Source organism: Anopheles arabiensis, chromosome 2 (assembly GCF_016920715.1).
Source record: "Anopheles arabiensis isolate DONGOLA chromosome 2, AaraD3, whole genome shotgun sequence".
Taxonomy (NCBI): Eukaryota; Metazoa; Arthropoda; class Insecta; order Diptera; family Culicidae; genus Anopheles; species Anopheles arabiensis.
This window is the reverse complement of record NC_053517.1, coordinates 8,044,216-8,060,401: the sequence shown is the minus strand read 5'-3', so window position 1 is coordinate 8,060,401 and position 16,186 is coordinate 8,044,216. Positions and strand designations below refer to the sequence as shown.

At 44.5% G+C, this 16,186-nt stretch overlaps 1 protein-coding gene across 7 annotated transcripts in view; it reads left to right on the top strand.

Annotated features, from left to right (window-relative positions):
- The window catches only part of LOC120908515 (tensin-1), a 157,400-nt gene that overhangs the window by 39,922 nt on the left and 101,292 nt on the right, over window positions 1-16,186 (top strand). For all 7 annotated transcript variants that reach the window (XM_040319575.1, XM_040319578.1, XM_040319574.1 and 4 more), the window contains 2 exons: window positions 10,475-10,919; window positions 14,913-15,962. In XM_040319575.1, coding sequence (XP_040175509.1) covers window positions 10,854-10,919; window positions 14,913-15,962 — 1,116 coding nt within the window. In that variant the 5' untranslated portion in view covers window positions 10,475-10,853. The remainder of the gene's footprint in view (window positions 1-10,474; window positions 10,920-14,912; window positions 15,963-16,186) is intronic.

Below are 16,186 nucleotides of genomic sequence, written 5' to 3'. Positions count from 1 at the left end.
CCCGCGACCGAGCGAGTGTGACAATCGCTCCAAATTAACATGTCGCCAATCCGTGACTGACTTCGACTGACGTGTCGTCGGTGAGAAGGTGGAATGCTCCCGCGGTGCGCAAAACACGAGCACGCAAACATGGCACCGGGAAGGCCTAATCAATGCAAAATTGCATTAGTGGTAGCTTGGTAATTAATTACGCGATCCCTTTACCTGAACCCTTCGCTCCATGTGTGTGTGTGTGAGTACTTGGAAAGACTTATATGTGTGAGATGATGTACTGGGTTTTTTTGCCCCTGCAGCTTCAGAGGGTTGAGTTTATGATATTTTTTATTAGTCAGTGCGGTTTTTGCCTCTTTCGACCATGTTTATGTCGAGTGAGCCGTTATCTTCTGCACACACACACACATTCTCGAAGCGGACACTTTCTGGCACCTGGTTAAAGGTTTATGTGATGTATGATAAATCATTTACAATGTACGCTTGAAGCTATATACCTTTAGAGATCCCTTCTCTTAGACAAGAAGTTAAACATTATGACTTAATTTCAGAAACCGTTTCGAGTAAATTAAAGCCCAACGGATGGTAGAATTAAAAGCTGCCCAATGAAAGCATTTAAATCTTCACATTCTTCTGGCCTTTCGGCTTGCCCAAATGAATAAATAAGGAAAGAATTCCTAATGGAAAATAAATGTACATCTTGTCATGCCTTCGCCGTAGGAATACCGTTTGTACGTACATTAGCACCTTCCCACGGGGTTAGGATTTCTTTCACTTTCCCTTTCCTTCCCTCGTATGGCTTCCGGCACAGACCCACCACCCATAGGCCACAAACATAACACACGGTAACCTACGTGCACGTAGCTCATAATTGTAATGGCAACCGTGCTCGGTGCTCCGCCGGTGAGACTCCACCACAACGCAGTACATTGAACCGTAGCATTCCGGTAATAATGCTACGCCGACCGACCTGTTGGTAAGCAGGTCGTGAGCAAAGGATTAGAGTCGAGTCGAGTTCGAGATGGTGGCAGAAATTCGTTTGCCAAAAGGATTGCCTTAACCCGTTTTTCCGACCGACTCTCGTTAATGTCACTGACACCGATAAAGCGTCACAGGTAAGGGAGGGGGTGGACATACATTGTGTGCCAGAAGCAGGGCGTATTTACCGATTTTCCATTTCCGGAACAGTGCACGTAAAGCTCCTTCGCTCCCATTCTTTCTGGAGAGAGGGGCAAGGGAGCCCACCAATCCGAAAAGGAGATTTTCTTTTACGCTCCTTCCCTGCCCTCCTTTGACCGAAGTTGTTAAATCGATCACAACGAGCGGCGACACGATTCGATGAACTTTTCCACGGCTTTTGCGATTACCAAAGCGCCCGGGTCGGTCCCGCGTTGCGTTCGATCGGAGTTGACTATTTTGGAATCTAGGACGGGCGTACACCGACAAGGTGTTCAGCTTAATAATAGCCTATCAAATATCAATTTCCTTTGCGGCGGTCGGACGTAGGACACGGTTTAGTACCGGCGCGAACATAAATCATAATGTGTGTGTGTGTGTGTGCAGGGTGACCGTTTTGCGTTGGGCCAGGTACAGTGGAAACTCCCGGGGCAAGATTCCCGAGAGAATGAGATATCATATAAATTGTGTATATCGTCGTGTGATTTTGGGAGGTTTGTTAGCGCCGAGCAGCGTTGTACTGTACTTGATGATTGCTTGTGGTTGTTGAATGATGGACCGTTTGATGGTTCGCTTCGTTCGCTAATTGAACAAAATTTTGCGGATGAAAAACAAATCGGATAACTAGCCGGTTCGGATCTTTTTGTGGAGCGACCGTTTACTGTTGAAGGGTTTCACTAAGCGGCTTTGGAAGAGGAACGCTGATGGGAAACACTTCTCTTAAGGAAACATACAAAAGATAGCGTTAAGAGAAAGGAGCAGGAATTGATGCTTGGGTGGAAAATTTATGTTTCCCCTTAGGAACGATCTGTAAACCCATAAAATATTGGAAAGTACTAGAAACGCTCAGCGTTAGAAACAACTTGAAATGGTCCAGATAATTTAAACAGTATCATTTGTTCAGATATCAAATACATCATCAATTCATAGTTGGAAATATGAAATATCTTCTTTCTTCCTATTTTGAAACAGTTTTAGAACAAAAATTCTTTGTAGCATAGTAGGTGAACCATTCTTTGATCCAAAAGTAATCCAATTAAAGCATAAACAATGTTCAGCGTAATTTAATGCCTTACATTGCTCAAACATGCGTATTTGAATTCCCTTTAAAAGATCCCGGAAATGTAGATTTACACAGAAAAGCAAAAAAAAACTCTACACCCCTTCTCACTATTTTCCCATTCAGCTTCATTCTTTTACAATCCCAACTGACCCAATTCTCATGCAGCGGACCGGACCATTGGGTCGGAGCCAGTGCGCCATACTTCCGCATTTGCCACCCTGCCACACATATGGGACCATGAAAAATTACGCTTCCAGACGCGGCCTGAGTTCTGAGAGATACAGTGGCTGGACACACACATTCTTTCTTCCACACAACACCCAACGGACGCCGACCCTTAACCGCGGCCCTACGGCTGGCCGATAATTTGTTATATCTGCTCGGCTCGTTCCCGGTGCCTCGGTGGAAAGTTGAAAGAGGAGCGACATAGTGTTAAGCTGCTCATTCCAAAGGGAAGGAAAAACGATGCTGCAGTGTTTGCATTCCTGGAACTCTCTGCCACAAACCAGTGTGTACTAACAACACTAGTCTCGGAACACACGAACGTACTTCCCGAGTTGATGCTGTACATGCGTTCTTATGGTGTAGAAATTCTAGCCTAGCCAGGCACAAAAGCACAGATGTGTGTTGCTCTTTTTTCTGGCAATTTACATTTTCTTCCGGCAAGGAAGAAGCATCCCGTCCAACTCCCCACAAACGCCCCATGAAGCGCGCATTACTGTTTGTTGGTAATTCTGGCGTCGCCAATCGAACGCCGACTCCCGGAGGCATTGCGCGATTGCAATCGCACCGGAAAAGTGTCCGTATGGGTTCGGTACTCTTTCTCTCTCGCTTTAGCCCTCCCACATGCCCATTCTTAGTCCGGCTGGCACCACGGTGCATTTGATCGAAATACCCCGATTACACACGCAGCAAGAAGCCGCATGCATTCGTTAATTATGCGTCAGCCGCGCGCACAAACACAACGGGCCCGTCTGTGTGCGGGATAAACAAACCGTTTGTTTTATTGACTGTTACACCAAGTAAGGCGTTGCGTTAGAGTGCGCTTTTTTGTGAAGGGAACCTACTATGGGAAAAATTGCTCAATGAAGGAACCGTTTCTCGGGACTTCGGTTTGGCCTAATAACACACAATAAAAGAGAAGACGAGTTCGTGGTACTGCGCCGTGTGGGAGGTTTGGTATTCCTGATGTATTTAGTTTACTTTAGTTTCCGGCGCGTGTTTCATAAGCGAGTTGCAACAGGGCGGCTCCGTTATTACACAACAACAAGATGCACCCGAACGGATAATGCTCTGGGTGGGCTTTAGAAGCAAGTCTTTTGCACAGAGAGTCGCACAGATTTACTCACAAATAGCCGCCACCCGCCAAAAAGTCACCTCAGTTCCTTGGCGGAGTTGCGTCGCATGGCCTGTCGTTTACATCCAATCGTACGTCAATCGCTTCTCCATCATTAGTGACGCTTGATCACCCCGATGCCGATGTTGCGGTTGACCTGGCAAACATGCCCGGGCCGACCACCTGGACTGTTTGCGACATTGATGTCTGAGGTCTGCGAAGGCATCTCTGAAGGCGGAAAGTCACAAGAAGGCACAGTTTTATGGCTTTTTTGCACGCCCGAACACCCGTGGCCCGGTCTCCGCCAGAGCATAATGCAGCCGACCGGATAGATTCGATTTGTCATTGTTGGTGTTGTTGGGGTGGTGTTGGTGGTCTGTAAATTAATTTGGAAGGTCAACGTGCGAGAACGCGCCCACCGTTATTAGTGGCTTCACAAGCGGCTAGCAGTGTGCGCGCGCGACCCAATTACACGGTTGGCGTTGCCTTCAATCACTCATTAGTTAATTGATAGATGTTGATTGAAATAATCGCTCTGTCAGCGGGGTGGACCACAAACTTTGCTCATTTCGTGTTTTGACTGGGGTAGCATTAGAGTGTGTTGTTTTTTTTTTTCTATAAAAATAAAGTCACCAACTTTTCAATTCAATGCCATACTGACTCATGCATTCAACCAGTACCCCAAAACCCATTTAGATTCAAATAAATCCTTCTATCTGATAGCCTTGTTTTGCCGTGAAATGTAATTTGTTAGTGTTTTAAGCCATCTTCTGCATGGGGAAAGATGGGGTGTGCTTCGATTACAATCTTCACTTTACCCCCGAACCAAACTGAGGATGAATTCATTTCCCCGTGATCTGAATTTGGAATCATGCGTTAGGTCATCATCGAAATGAACTCCATCAACTGAGCGTAAAACAATTGTGCTGCACCCACTACTTTGTGTTTGTTGCTGTCGTACAAAGAGGACAGCAACGAGGCACACTATCGTTCATCAGGAAAACCCACACTTTGAACATCATATCTTCGATATCTGATCAGTTGCAATAACGAGCTTTTGCCCAATGTTTTTAATGCATCAAAATTGTTGTATTGTTTAATTCTCATTCTTGGTTCCTTTCCCTCCGGATCGCTAATGTAATTGATCTGTTATCTTGAATCATTTGTTCGAAATTAAGAATATTCTCATCTTTGCACGCGCACACGCTCCAATCCTGTTCGGTAGGGCCTGGCATATCCAACCCGTTTCGCACGCACGCTGATGTTTCTGTCAGTTATTTATAGCCGTCCAATATATTTCGGCTTCCCAAATCCCAGCGCTGATGCTCTGGAATGAATTATAAAATGTAATAAATTGTGCATTCGATTCCGGCACATGCACCCACAAACAGACGCCGTCCGCCTTTCGGGTCGGTATTGCATTTCAGTTGCGACCGCGCGGTATGCATATGGCGTTGTGTGGACCAGTGGCCTGTGCCACCGCGCACATCCCAAAATGAAATCGAGAGCAATAACAAAAGTGAAAAACCACTTTGCACTTTGCTGGTGGTTCCCCTTTGATAGATGAGCATTTAATGTGCAAGTAATTTGTGTTCGCCCGGATTCTGCTTTGTGTTTGGCCGGGTTGTCTGTTTGTGAACGACGAGCCGGGATGCAGTGTGCCCCGGGAACCGGGAAGCGATCTTTGGGTTGAAGTTTTTGCTTAATTTTTCATACATCTTCCCTCCCGTCAAGCCGTCACTGTCAGGCGGAGTGAAGTGTGAACATTTATTACGTTCATGTTAAGCCGTTTTGTATTTTTCTTCCGAACGAAGGAATGCGTCGAGGGCTTGATTGCATTATTTTTTTTTTTTTGCGTGCAATATGTTTCAAACGACTGGATGTGATTAAGTCACAATTTATCCGAGTTTAGAGAATCGTTTGTCTTGATCAGTTTGACTGTTTTTTTTTTGTGGGGCCAAGATAATCGAACTCATGTGTTGTTAATACTTCAATGCAACCATGTTAATCCTTTACTCTTTACAAATGATTCTATTTTTCTTCAATTGTAGTCCGTCTGAAGAATTCATCTTGCCAGTTTTAGTCATGCAATGTGGCAAACTTTTCAAAAATGATAGACAAACGTTCCAGATCGTTTTTCTTAATATTTATCCTTCTACTTACGATAACACCTCGAGCTAGATACGTTGGCACCTTTTACCAGTTTCGTTTGATGTTTATTGTGTTTATTTTACCCTCTCCCATGGCAGCTGCTATAATCACACTGTCAAGTAGTGGAATTGAATGTTGCATTTTATATCAATCCCAACCGCTCAACCCCGTCTTTATGCTCCGTTTTCACCCATTTAATGTGCAGTGTTATGGTTACGGGTTTACGAAGAGAGCTTCGCTGCAATCGAGGCTTTCCGCTACACGGCCCAGCTTCATCCCACGCAGATAGCTTTTGTCTTGAAGGTTTTGCCGGAAATGTAGCATTACAAAAGGCACTCTCCTTTCTGGAAGCACTCCCAGTGTGCCTGTGTTTGGAGTTCCGATTCCAATCAACGTGCAGACGCCGCATGTGTCGATTACTGTTTGTGCTATATAACCCATAAACGAAAATCGAACGAAGTGGGGAGCTGGGAACGAAAGCTGGGCGGGCTCCGTCGCCGGCCCGCTGTTGGAAGCAAACTTTCTCCAAACCCACACGTATTCCGCGAGAGCCCTTCACGCGGGAACAATGATATGTATTGACAGCAAAAGTCAATCCCATCGGGTCTGGCCGGGCGGCCGTGGATCGATTCGAGAGGACGGGCCGCTATCCATCGGCAGTGCGGCACGAATCGCAAACGATGAGATTAAGCCGCGTTTCGAGAGCACGTAGTGTTGATGCTATCCTCCTGCTAGAGCGATGTAGGTGCAGCTCTGCCGCCTCTGTACGAGCGAGATGTATCGGGAAGATTATACCGCCGAGATTCCAACTCTCCCGGAAGGCGTCTCAGAAAGAAGAAAAAAGTTGAAGTAAAACACAACTGTCCTCTCGCCAGTACTATGCTGTCCCGCCGCGGTCGTATGTGTCGGTAAATGGTGATTCTTTTGAGAACGAACAGCCACAAAATGCAAACAGACAGTTTCTAATGCGCGCAAGGCAGAAACCTAGTCCCGCTGTACCGTTGGTTGCATTTGTCAGGCGACCGACCACCGATCGGTAAGAATTCCATTGCCAGTTTCGTATGGCAGATTCGCTCCAGCATGCGGCCAGCTACGGCGCATGACAAATGAAAGCAAATAACTCTTCAAAAGCTGGACCCGCTTGGTACGTTGGTGCCAGACAGCGTATGTGTATATTCGCTGTTACGTTCTTGTATGCTTCCCTCACGACATGTGGACACGATACGTGAGCTAGTGGTAGCGCCGCTACGGTCAGCCAAACGCTAAAAAGGGGGTGTTAGATCGTGTGAAGCGAAACAAAACAGCAATAGAAATGCAAAAATGCACTTTAGTACGATTGACAAGATGTGCGGAACGGCTAGCTACAGAGCGGTGTGTATGGCAGTATGATGGCAAAACATGGAGCAGGCATGGTGGTTGGGGAGACTGTTCCGGAGGCTCCAAGATGTTGTATTTAAATCCAGCTACAATGTACCAGTCCTCACGCTGAACAAGGATTTGTTTTGCATACGATTTTTTTCGCGGAAATTGATGTTATCTTAAGGCAGCGAGGGTGGGGTATGGTATGAAGATTAGTCACCACACCACCACACATAGTGGCGCGAACAGACATTAAACCGTGTCCCAAAATTGCAAATCGATTATCAAAAACGGATTAGCAATTATTAAAATAGCAAATTCTTTTTGGCAATGTTTATCTTCAAATCAATAATCACTTTAGCTGAAGCAATTCACCATCCCCGCTTGCGCTTGAACGTTGCGCCCTCTCATCCAAAATCAAACACGAGAAATATCGCCATTTAAGGGGTACGACATAAATGCAGAAACGTGAGGATGGCGTGTGCATCATCATCGTCGATCGTCACCGTCCGGAATGAAGGCGTGTGTGTATTGGCGTTGTGTGTACTCTTTCTCCGCTTGCGATGGTAAACGCTGTCACTAGCGAATCAGTAATTGCAAACAGTATTTGTGCAGTACGTGCAATACACATATTTATGTACATTTCGCGCATTAACGCTGAATAACTTTGGAACACTCCTCGTCTCGAGAGCGTCCCGATTGGTAAGCTCTTAACGTATCGCTTTGCTTTAGTGGATGGTGCGATGTGTGTGCATTTGACGTGATTTTGACGATGGAATTTGATAAGGATCCATCGAAACTTGATAAAGTTACTTTATCATTGTGATTCATAAAATCTAAACCTAGCTCTTTTGCTATATTCAAACTCAAGGCGTTGAAACAGGCTCCCGAATCAATTAAAAAATTCACCATTTTCTTATTTACATTTTGCGACAAAATTTTAGCCATTAACCTACCGTCTCTAGTGCATTCAATATTAAGCGATTCACATTCATCGATGGGAGAACTGTGTAGTGTTTGCTTCGTCTCCTTACACGTCTCTGTTTGTAAACCAACAGAAAACATGTTATTTTGTTTTAAGGGAACACTAGTTTTAGTGTTAAAATCAACTAGTGTTCCTTGTATCAGTTTTTTGTATGCATGTTTTGATATGCTTGCTTTTGGTAAGTATATTGAGAAGGCCCTTGTGAAAATTTATGTGCATAATAGTTTTGTGATGATGGTGGACAGGTGTTTTCATAATGGTGTTGTGGTGGTTGTGTGTACTGATTTCTATTTTGGTAATAGTGTTTTCGTGGATGTTGTGTATAATTATTTTTATAAGATGCAAAATATCTATTTGGCTGAGCTAAACTACTGTTGAAGTAAGTGTTATTTTGGTTATGTGTAGTGCTATTATGTTGTGGTTGACCATCATAATTGAAGTTAGTGTTATTTTGGTTATGTGTAGTGCTATTATGTTGTGGTTGACCAAAATCACAGGTATCTAAATTGTTAGTGTTGTTATGATCGCAGCGTGAGGCACTACTATTATTCATTAGTGTATGGGGCTGGTTTCCTCCATACGTTGTGTTGTGGCCCATTGAACGATTATTAAAACTATTGTTTTGACTCGCATTGTAGGTCTCATCATATTCATTATTTGGTACCGGTGTTTGCGAGCGATTTAGTCTAGCCTCAATTTTCCGAATATGTTCGATTTGAACAACTTCATCTTCCAGATATTCCAACAAGTCATCAAATTCCAAGTGTTTATTGGTTCTGGCTAAAGTTTGCAATTCTGGGTTTCTTAATCCGGCTAAAAAGTGAATTTTTAAATTTTTTTGTGCGTAAGAATCTTCACTGTTTTTCGTATCGATGTTCATTATATTTTGTTTTAACCTTGCCACCCTTTCTTTATATTGAGTGAATGGTTCATTGACTCCTTGCTGCAAAGTTTCCACTTGTTGGAAAATGGCTTCTACACTCATTTTTTCTCCAAAAAGCTTTATTAAATTTAATTTAACATTCGCCCACGTATCATCTAATATGCGACTGAAAAATCCAGCAGCATTTCCTTTTAATTTGAACATTACCGTTCTAATTAAATCCTCTTCCGATTCGCCTCTTGGTATCTGATTCGCAAAATATTCCACTTGAAATAAAAATCCATCTAATTCCTTTGCAGCTCCGTGATATTCAGGAATGCATAGCATTGCCTTTTCCGTTGGGAATTCGTAAGCCATTTTTGAAAATGACGCGTTCAACGCTCTATCGATTTCAAGGCTTTGATTTAATAATTCTCCTTTGAGAACTTGGAGGCGTTTTTGGTAATTATATTGTGTGTTTAGACAACTTTCACTATTTGCCGTGGAGTTTAGTTGCGGTAATGATGGATTAATATTATTTACACTTTTTGAATGAACCTGAACAGATCTGTTCCTAAGTGCCAACACCCTTGGGTTCATTACCCTCTACGTAAGCGTAAAGAATGAAGGATTAATAAAAATGATACTTAAACTACTGTACCAACTACCTCTTACTGCTTATTATTACTAAGTTGATACTTTTAAGGAAACTTGTTGAGAAAAAAAAAATGAAAATTTACACTTATTTCACTAATTATCACTTAATCACTAACAAGCTACGATTTTCCCTTCACCACTTACCCAAAAAAATTTTTTTTTCCTTCACCACTATACCTGATTCATACACCAGCCAGAATTAGCGTTATTTGCGCTACTAAGTATGCGCTTTACCGCTGTCACCAGATGAAACAACTAGCACTAAATTACCGATAAAAACTATTTCTAACTACTAAATAAAACTAACTTTTCATTTATTTGAACTATAACTAATTTAATTTATTTTTATAATCCCGCTACTTTAACACCGTATCCCGCGATCACCGACACCAGAATGGCCTTTTTTCGCCATCGCTTCGCTCGTCTCGATCGCTTCTCACTCTCTTCTCATAAAATGTTCTCGCTGAGTGTCAGCCGCCCGAACATGCCGCCGATGCCGCCTTCAGCTCCATCTACACGTAGCCGGTTGTGTAGAGAACTTGTTGCGGCTAAGGTCGCTACAACATGAACCTTACGGTGCAATTAGTTAGGGCGTTATTTGAACTAGCAGTGAAAGCTGATGATGCTGATGGGGTGATGATGGGTGTGTACACACATAGAGATAGTTGCTTGTTTAGCAAATTAGATTGACGATAGAGCGTTGTTAGGTGAATAATGCATTTGGATCAAATAGTATCTGCTTTATTATGTTATTTTATACTCCACATCGAGTCTTTGGGACGATTTCTTACCAAAACTTCGAATTATTATAAGCATAAGTAATACTTCGTGTCTGAAAGTTTTTAAGGCAAACAATAATCTTCAACATTTCAATTATATTTTCTCTCTTTACAGTTCGATGGCCCCAAGAGCATGGTACGAAATTCAAGGATGCAAACGCAAATAGAACATTTACCAGCAACACCTCACCACAATATCCTGTTGTCGTAATGAAAGTGACAGTGAAATGTGAAACTCAATACACGCCGTAAAGAATCATCTGCGGGAGAAAGGAGCGAACAGCTCTAGACAATGAAACGACACAAACGCTTCTGTCGGTATGTGCATTCGGAAAAGACTTGTACCGCATTGTGTCAGTTTGTGTTCTTATTGTTCCGTGCAAACCCATATAACATTCTCTGTGAAAGTGAGCCGCTCTAGCTGGGAGTGAGCTGTGCGAGTGTGTGTGTGTGTGCGTAATCAGGACAGTGGCAACCCTTCCACCCACCGTAAGATGCCGTGGGGTTGCCTCTGTTCAAAGGAGAAAAAACGGCCCCAAATCAGCAGTCCGATACTGAACGTGAGTAGCAACGAGCGAGTGCAGCGACGATTGTAATAAATAAGGAGACATTACTTGATTACTGTTAGTGTTTTATGAGAGCAATTAGTAAGGCTCGTTAAAATAGATTACAAGAGATTAGAGGGCCAACTCGCTGGTTTGTGCGCGGATTAATTCACTTTGTAGTTTGAAGTGACAGTTGCATATTAACACTTTAATGATCCACATAAGCATAATTACATCTTGCACTACCCTCCTTGTGCTATTGTCAATCCAGCAAAGATTTTTACCATTTTATGCAACAACCACTCGTGAAATCGTTGTCAACGCAGGAACAAGTACACATCCGGACAGGACTAACAGCATTTTCACCCCCAACACACCCACCCACGCAAGGCATGAGGTTTGCGTCGTGCAAAAATGAAAATGACAGGCACTGCAATTCCCATTCACAACGAACAATCATCCATTCACGATTGCCCGTGTAGGTTCCTTTCGATGCAGCCTCGCACATACCGTATATGCAGCAGCACAGCCTTGATGCCGGTGCTATTTGATGCGGATGACCTAGATTTTGGGCTTTTTGCTGTGTTTTGGGATTGCTTTCGCCTGCCCATCGTTCTAAAATACATCTCCAAGAAAGTGTGCAATGGAAACGCGCAAAATGTATGCCCGCTGCTGGGGCGTAAATCAAGGGTTTTATTTATGTGTATCCTTGACAGTTAATTACCAGCTTGCAGGCAGACGACAGAAGAAACCGTCCATCTTTATTACATACTTTTAGATTTTGGGGTCTTATAGGATGCTACTCGTGGGGAGGGTGAGAACTGACTCATATTTGTCTTTCTGAAAAGAAAAATTGTTATTTGTTGAAACTGAAAGCACTGAAATTCGGCCCAAGAGTGTGTGTGCGAAACCCGTAAGATGCAAATACGGCTGTGTTGAATCGCAAAAGGTGTAGCATAACACGATCCACACAGCTTTGCGGTCGTGATCTTTAAATCATACGCAGCATTCGCAAAAGCCACAAAGTAATACATCCATCATGCGGCTTTCGCACGGATATTACCGGTGCGGTATGGTATGGCTTTCCCGGAGTGTTGTGCAGACTCTGTTTACAGCTGGGCACTCTACCATATCGTGCCTTGCGCTAGGCCGGAAATTACACACACCGTTTTCTTTACCAACCGCTCGTTGCGGTTTGAAGAAAGCAAATCTACCAGAGACGACTCTATCCCTCGGCAAATGCCGGTCCAATATATCATAGCCACATGTCAGCAGATCGATCGAATCATTATCCAATTATCGGTCAAAACGGGATAGACGTTGGCCCGTTTCGCCGCTCGATGTGTTTGCTAAAGTGCCGCCAGCATGATTTTCCCATCCCACTTTTCAGCAGAACTCTGCGTGAAGCCGCAACTGGTCAGTCTTGCAAACCACAAAGGTTGCAAATTTCAACGCCAATTCTTTCACGCTGTGCAGGGGTTTGACGGATGTGGGAAACCGGAGCAACGAATGTTTCCAAGAAGAGGAAACTTTTAGGAATAGGATATTGTTTTACTGCCAAAAACTGCACCTTATTTGTATCCTGTATTTGACATACCAAAATTGATGGCTTCAAATGATTTTATAGAACAGTTTTTAATGAATGAATATGTAATAGATACATTCGAATATTTATCATGAAAGGTATTCTAACTTCTTTTCTAGTCTCTACAGATGTTTGGGCCACATTAATCCAACATCAACGGCAGTAAAATGTTTATTATATCATCGTTAAAAAATGCTTGAAAAACGCATTTCAAATTATCGTTAAATCCGAAGAAAAATAAAGAACAAGACGAAAGCAAGGCCACCAGTTGAAGCGAACCAAATCGAATGATTTCAAAAATTCAATTAGTGTTAATTTTTATCTCCTTTTTCAATCCCACATCCCCCATACGCCACAATGTGTGCGCTACCGTGCACAAAGCAAGGCCAAACCATTTCGAGTCGGAAGCAGATGGTATTTTCCAGCAGTGCGCGGACCTGTAGATGTCTCCCTGCCCCAGAGGCGAAAAGTCATTTACGTAGATTGAGTTTGGCGTTTGGCAAAACAAAAACAAAACTTACTTCCACACATTTCTTCCCCTCTTCCACTCTCAAACTTTCCCTTTCGATTCGGATGCGGAATGTTTCGATGCTTCCTGCCGACAGCGTACACCTACGGATATTCAGGATTAGCCCTTCGGAAGAGCATTGCAACACAATCACACCCTACGGATGACGAGCGGGTGGTACCGGGTTCAAGTATTAGGTTTCCACAAACGAGTCGAGAAATTCTAATTGCATAAGCAATGATGCATCAAATCAGACCGACCAAAGACGTGGGAAGGGAATATCCGAAAAGCAAATATTTACCTACCGGTGGCTCGCAGCAGTGGTACGCGGAACTCAGTAAAAACGCGCAAAGAAAGTATCAATTATCGGTACTGCCGTTACATTAAATCCGTCAGTGAGGGATGCGTGTATGCTAAGGGTGAAACTAGCAAGAACAAAAAAAAAGATAGAATACGGCAGTATTTCAACTTGTGTTTGGTTGAGTCCATTCCTAAGCGCTCTTTTCCGGGTCACGTGTAAGTTTATTGTATCAGCTGAGCTGCCGGGAGTGAGCACGAAAAAGGAAAAGGTGACGACAGATTTACACAGAGCTCTTACCGATACCGATGAAATGAGAACCTGCTTTTACCCGCGTCCTAAGAGAAGGGAAAGAACTCGGCCACAAAGAGCATCACCAAGTGTCGATTGAAGCAAGATGCACAACAGCGCATCGTGGTTGGGACTGGGACATTGAGTAGAACGCAAACCCCCAAACCAGCAGTGTAGAGTGTCGAGATTATTGTCGCTGTCACAGAAATGCTGTCACATCACTTAAACTCAATTTATGCCGTTTTGTGTGCCGCAAATCAATACACTCAGCCCTTCTCGCTGCGTTAACTATGATGGATATTCAATAGTAAAGTGCGTGCGTTTACGCAACTAGAACTGGCAGAGGGCGATGAGTTTGATGGTAGTGCGTTAATCAATACTATGAATGGAAGCTGGTGGCGTTTGGGAAGTTGTGAACAAACAAATAAAAATGGGTGCTTGTCAGCAAGTTCTAGGGTAATTCATGCATTCAAAGTTTCCAAAATCAATACGATAGCCCGGCAAACTTCTCAATCAAAATGATTGAACATGCATAACTTTGTGAAAAGAACTTATTGCTCAGTTGCAAATCATATTTTACTTTCTACAACAAATAACTCCAGCACAAGCAAGACAAATATGACCATCCTAACTCAGACACGTGCCGTCCATTTTGAATGTCCCGCTGAGCATCCCAAACTCAGTCTGCCAAGGCTCGGTATGTTCCATTTTTTTGTTGTCTGTCCCAGTATGACCCCTATACGTTTGGGCCAAAAGAGGAAACTTTTTAATCACTCGTCCACTAGTGGTCCACCAGTTGCCGCGTGTACCATCGGGAGTGTCGTAAGTGTCCATAAATCTCCATTCCCAATCGTTCGATGTCTGATTATCGTGGTCGGTGGTGTGCTGGGCTTTTCGAGTGCGCTCTTGGGTTCCACGAAAGAGAACGAACCGAATCGCCACTCGTTGACCGGTCAAGCGGGAGACCATTTTCCTGGCTTTTGGCTGCTGGGGCCGTCTGTGTATCAAACGACCGTCCGACTGCAATCTGTTACGGACAGGAAATTTACGAGCATGTGCAATTGTCCCTGCCCGTAACTGTTGCCCGGGAAATTGAAGCTCTGAGATTCAGGAAAATTGTACTCTGTGCCTTGTACCCTGTGCAGGGAATATGATTGCAAAATCTGGAACAATAACCCCTTTGTGGAAATGGTTTATCGGTGAAAGTTACGGTTTAAACTGTTTCTTGACGTAGAGTTACTACTTTTTCTCCCCCCTTAAGAATGCGATTGACAGTGAGTAAAAGATTGAACTGTATTGATTTTTCGCTGTATTTTCCAATTCCAGCCGGAGGATACCCAGAAGCTCCAGTTACTTCCCGCCGTTAGACGTCCGCTGCTATCGGACGCGGAGAAACTCGAGCAACGGTTGCTGGCCCCGAACCGGAACGCCGACTTTGACAACGAGAGCAGCGAGGAGACGCAGCCTCCGAACGATGCCGGCCGTGATAGACTCCAGCAGCAGCTGCTCCAAAAGTCGCGCCTCAAGTCCTCGAATCTCAAGAGCACGACCTACACCCGCAACACCGAAAACGACAAGCTAACGCGCCACCTGAACACGGTCAAGTTTAGCTTTGACGAGCCCGTTCCCCAAAAGCCGGACAATGCAGCGGCGGAGGGCGCACCGAAGCCTCAGCGGAAGCTGTCGGACCGTGGCGAGCCACCTCCAAAGCCGGACCGTCGCATAACGACCACCACCACCACGCAGCAGATTGTGGTGAAGCTGCCGGAAACGGTGGCAAACGTGTCGCTGGAACATCAGCAAAGCGGCGCCGGCAGGGATGAGATCGATTGCAATGGAAATGGGAACTACGATGTCGTGGTGCCGTCGATAAAAGTCTGTGACGACGGTGGTGTCCAGAGCGACGGCAAAGCGACTGCACCGGTTGACGAGAACAAGAACGAAATCATAGCGCCGGGCAGCAGCGAGGGTAGCATACCGTTCATTGACGAAGATCCGTCGCAGATACTGAGACAGCTGAATGCCAATCCCCAGCGAGGTCAAAATTTCCATGACGCTCGTATCATTACGCTCACACCAAAGAATGTAGGATCGGAGGCGACGCGGGCGACGGCGGCCGCGGTGGCCAGCGACCAGGCGCACCGGGAGGCACAGTTGCGCCTGCTGGCGGACACGAAAAAGTTTACCCGTTTTCTGGTGGAAGCACCGCCGGTGGCGAGTGTTGAGGCGGTAAAGTTTACGCACATTTTCCAGATTCTGCCACCGTCGTACGATCGGTTGTGTCAGCAGTGCCACAAGGCGCTCCATCTGGACATTGGATTGCGCTGCGTGGTGTGCGATTTCACCTGCCATCAGCAGTGCGTGCGACTAGAAAAGGTAAGTGGAAATGCTTAAATTAGTTACTAAAGTTCCACTAAACATAATATTGTGGCGAGAGCAAATTGAAATGGCATAAAAAAGTGGTTCACTTTTCAAAGTAACATTTTGAACGAAGTAAGAGCGACATTCGCTCACTGTGCAACGCTTCGTTAGTTTGTTTGATTGATAATAGATGGCGCTGGTGCAAAGCGTTGCATTGGTTTGTGGCAAGGCTGTGTTTG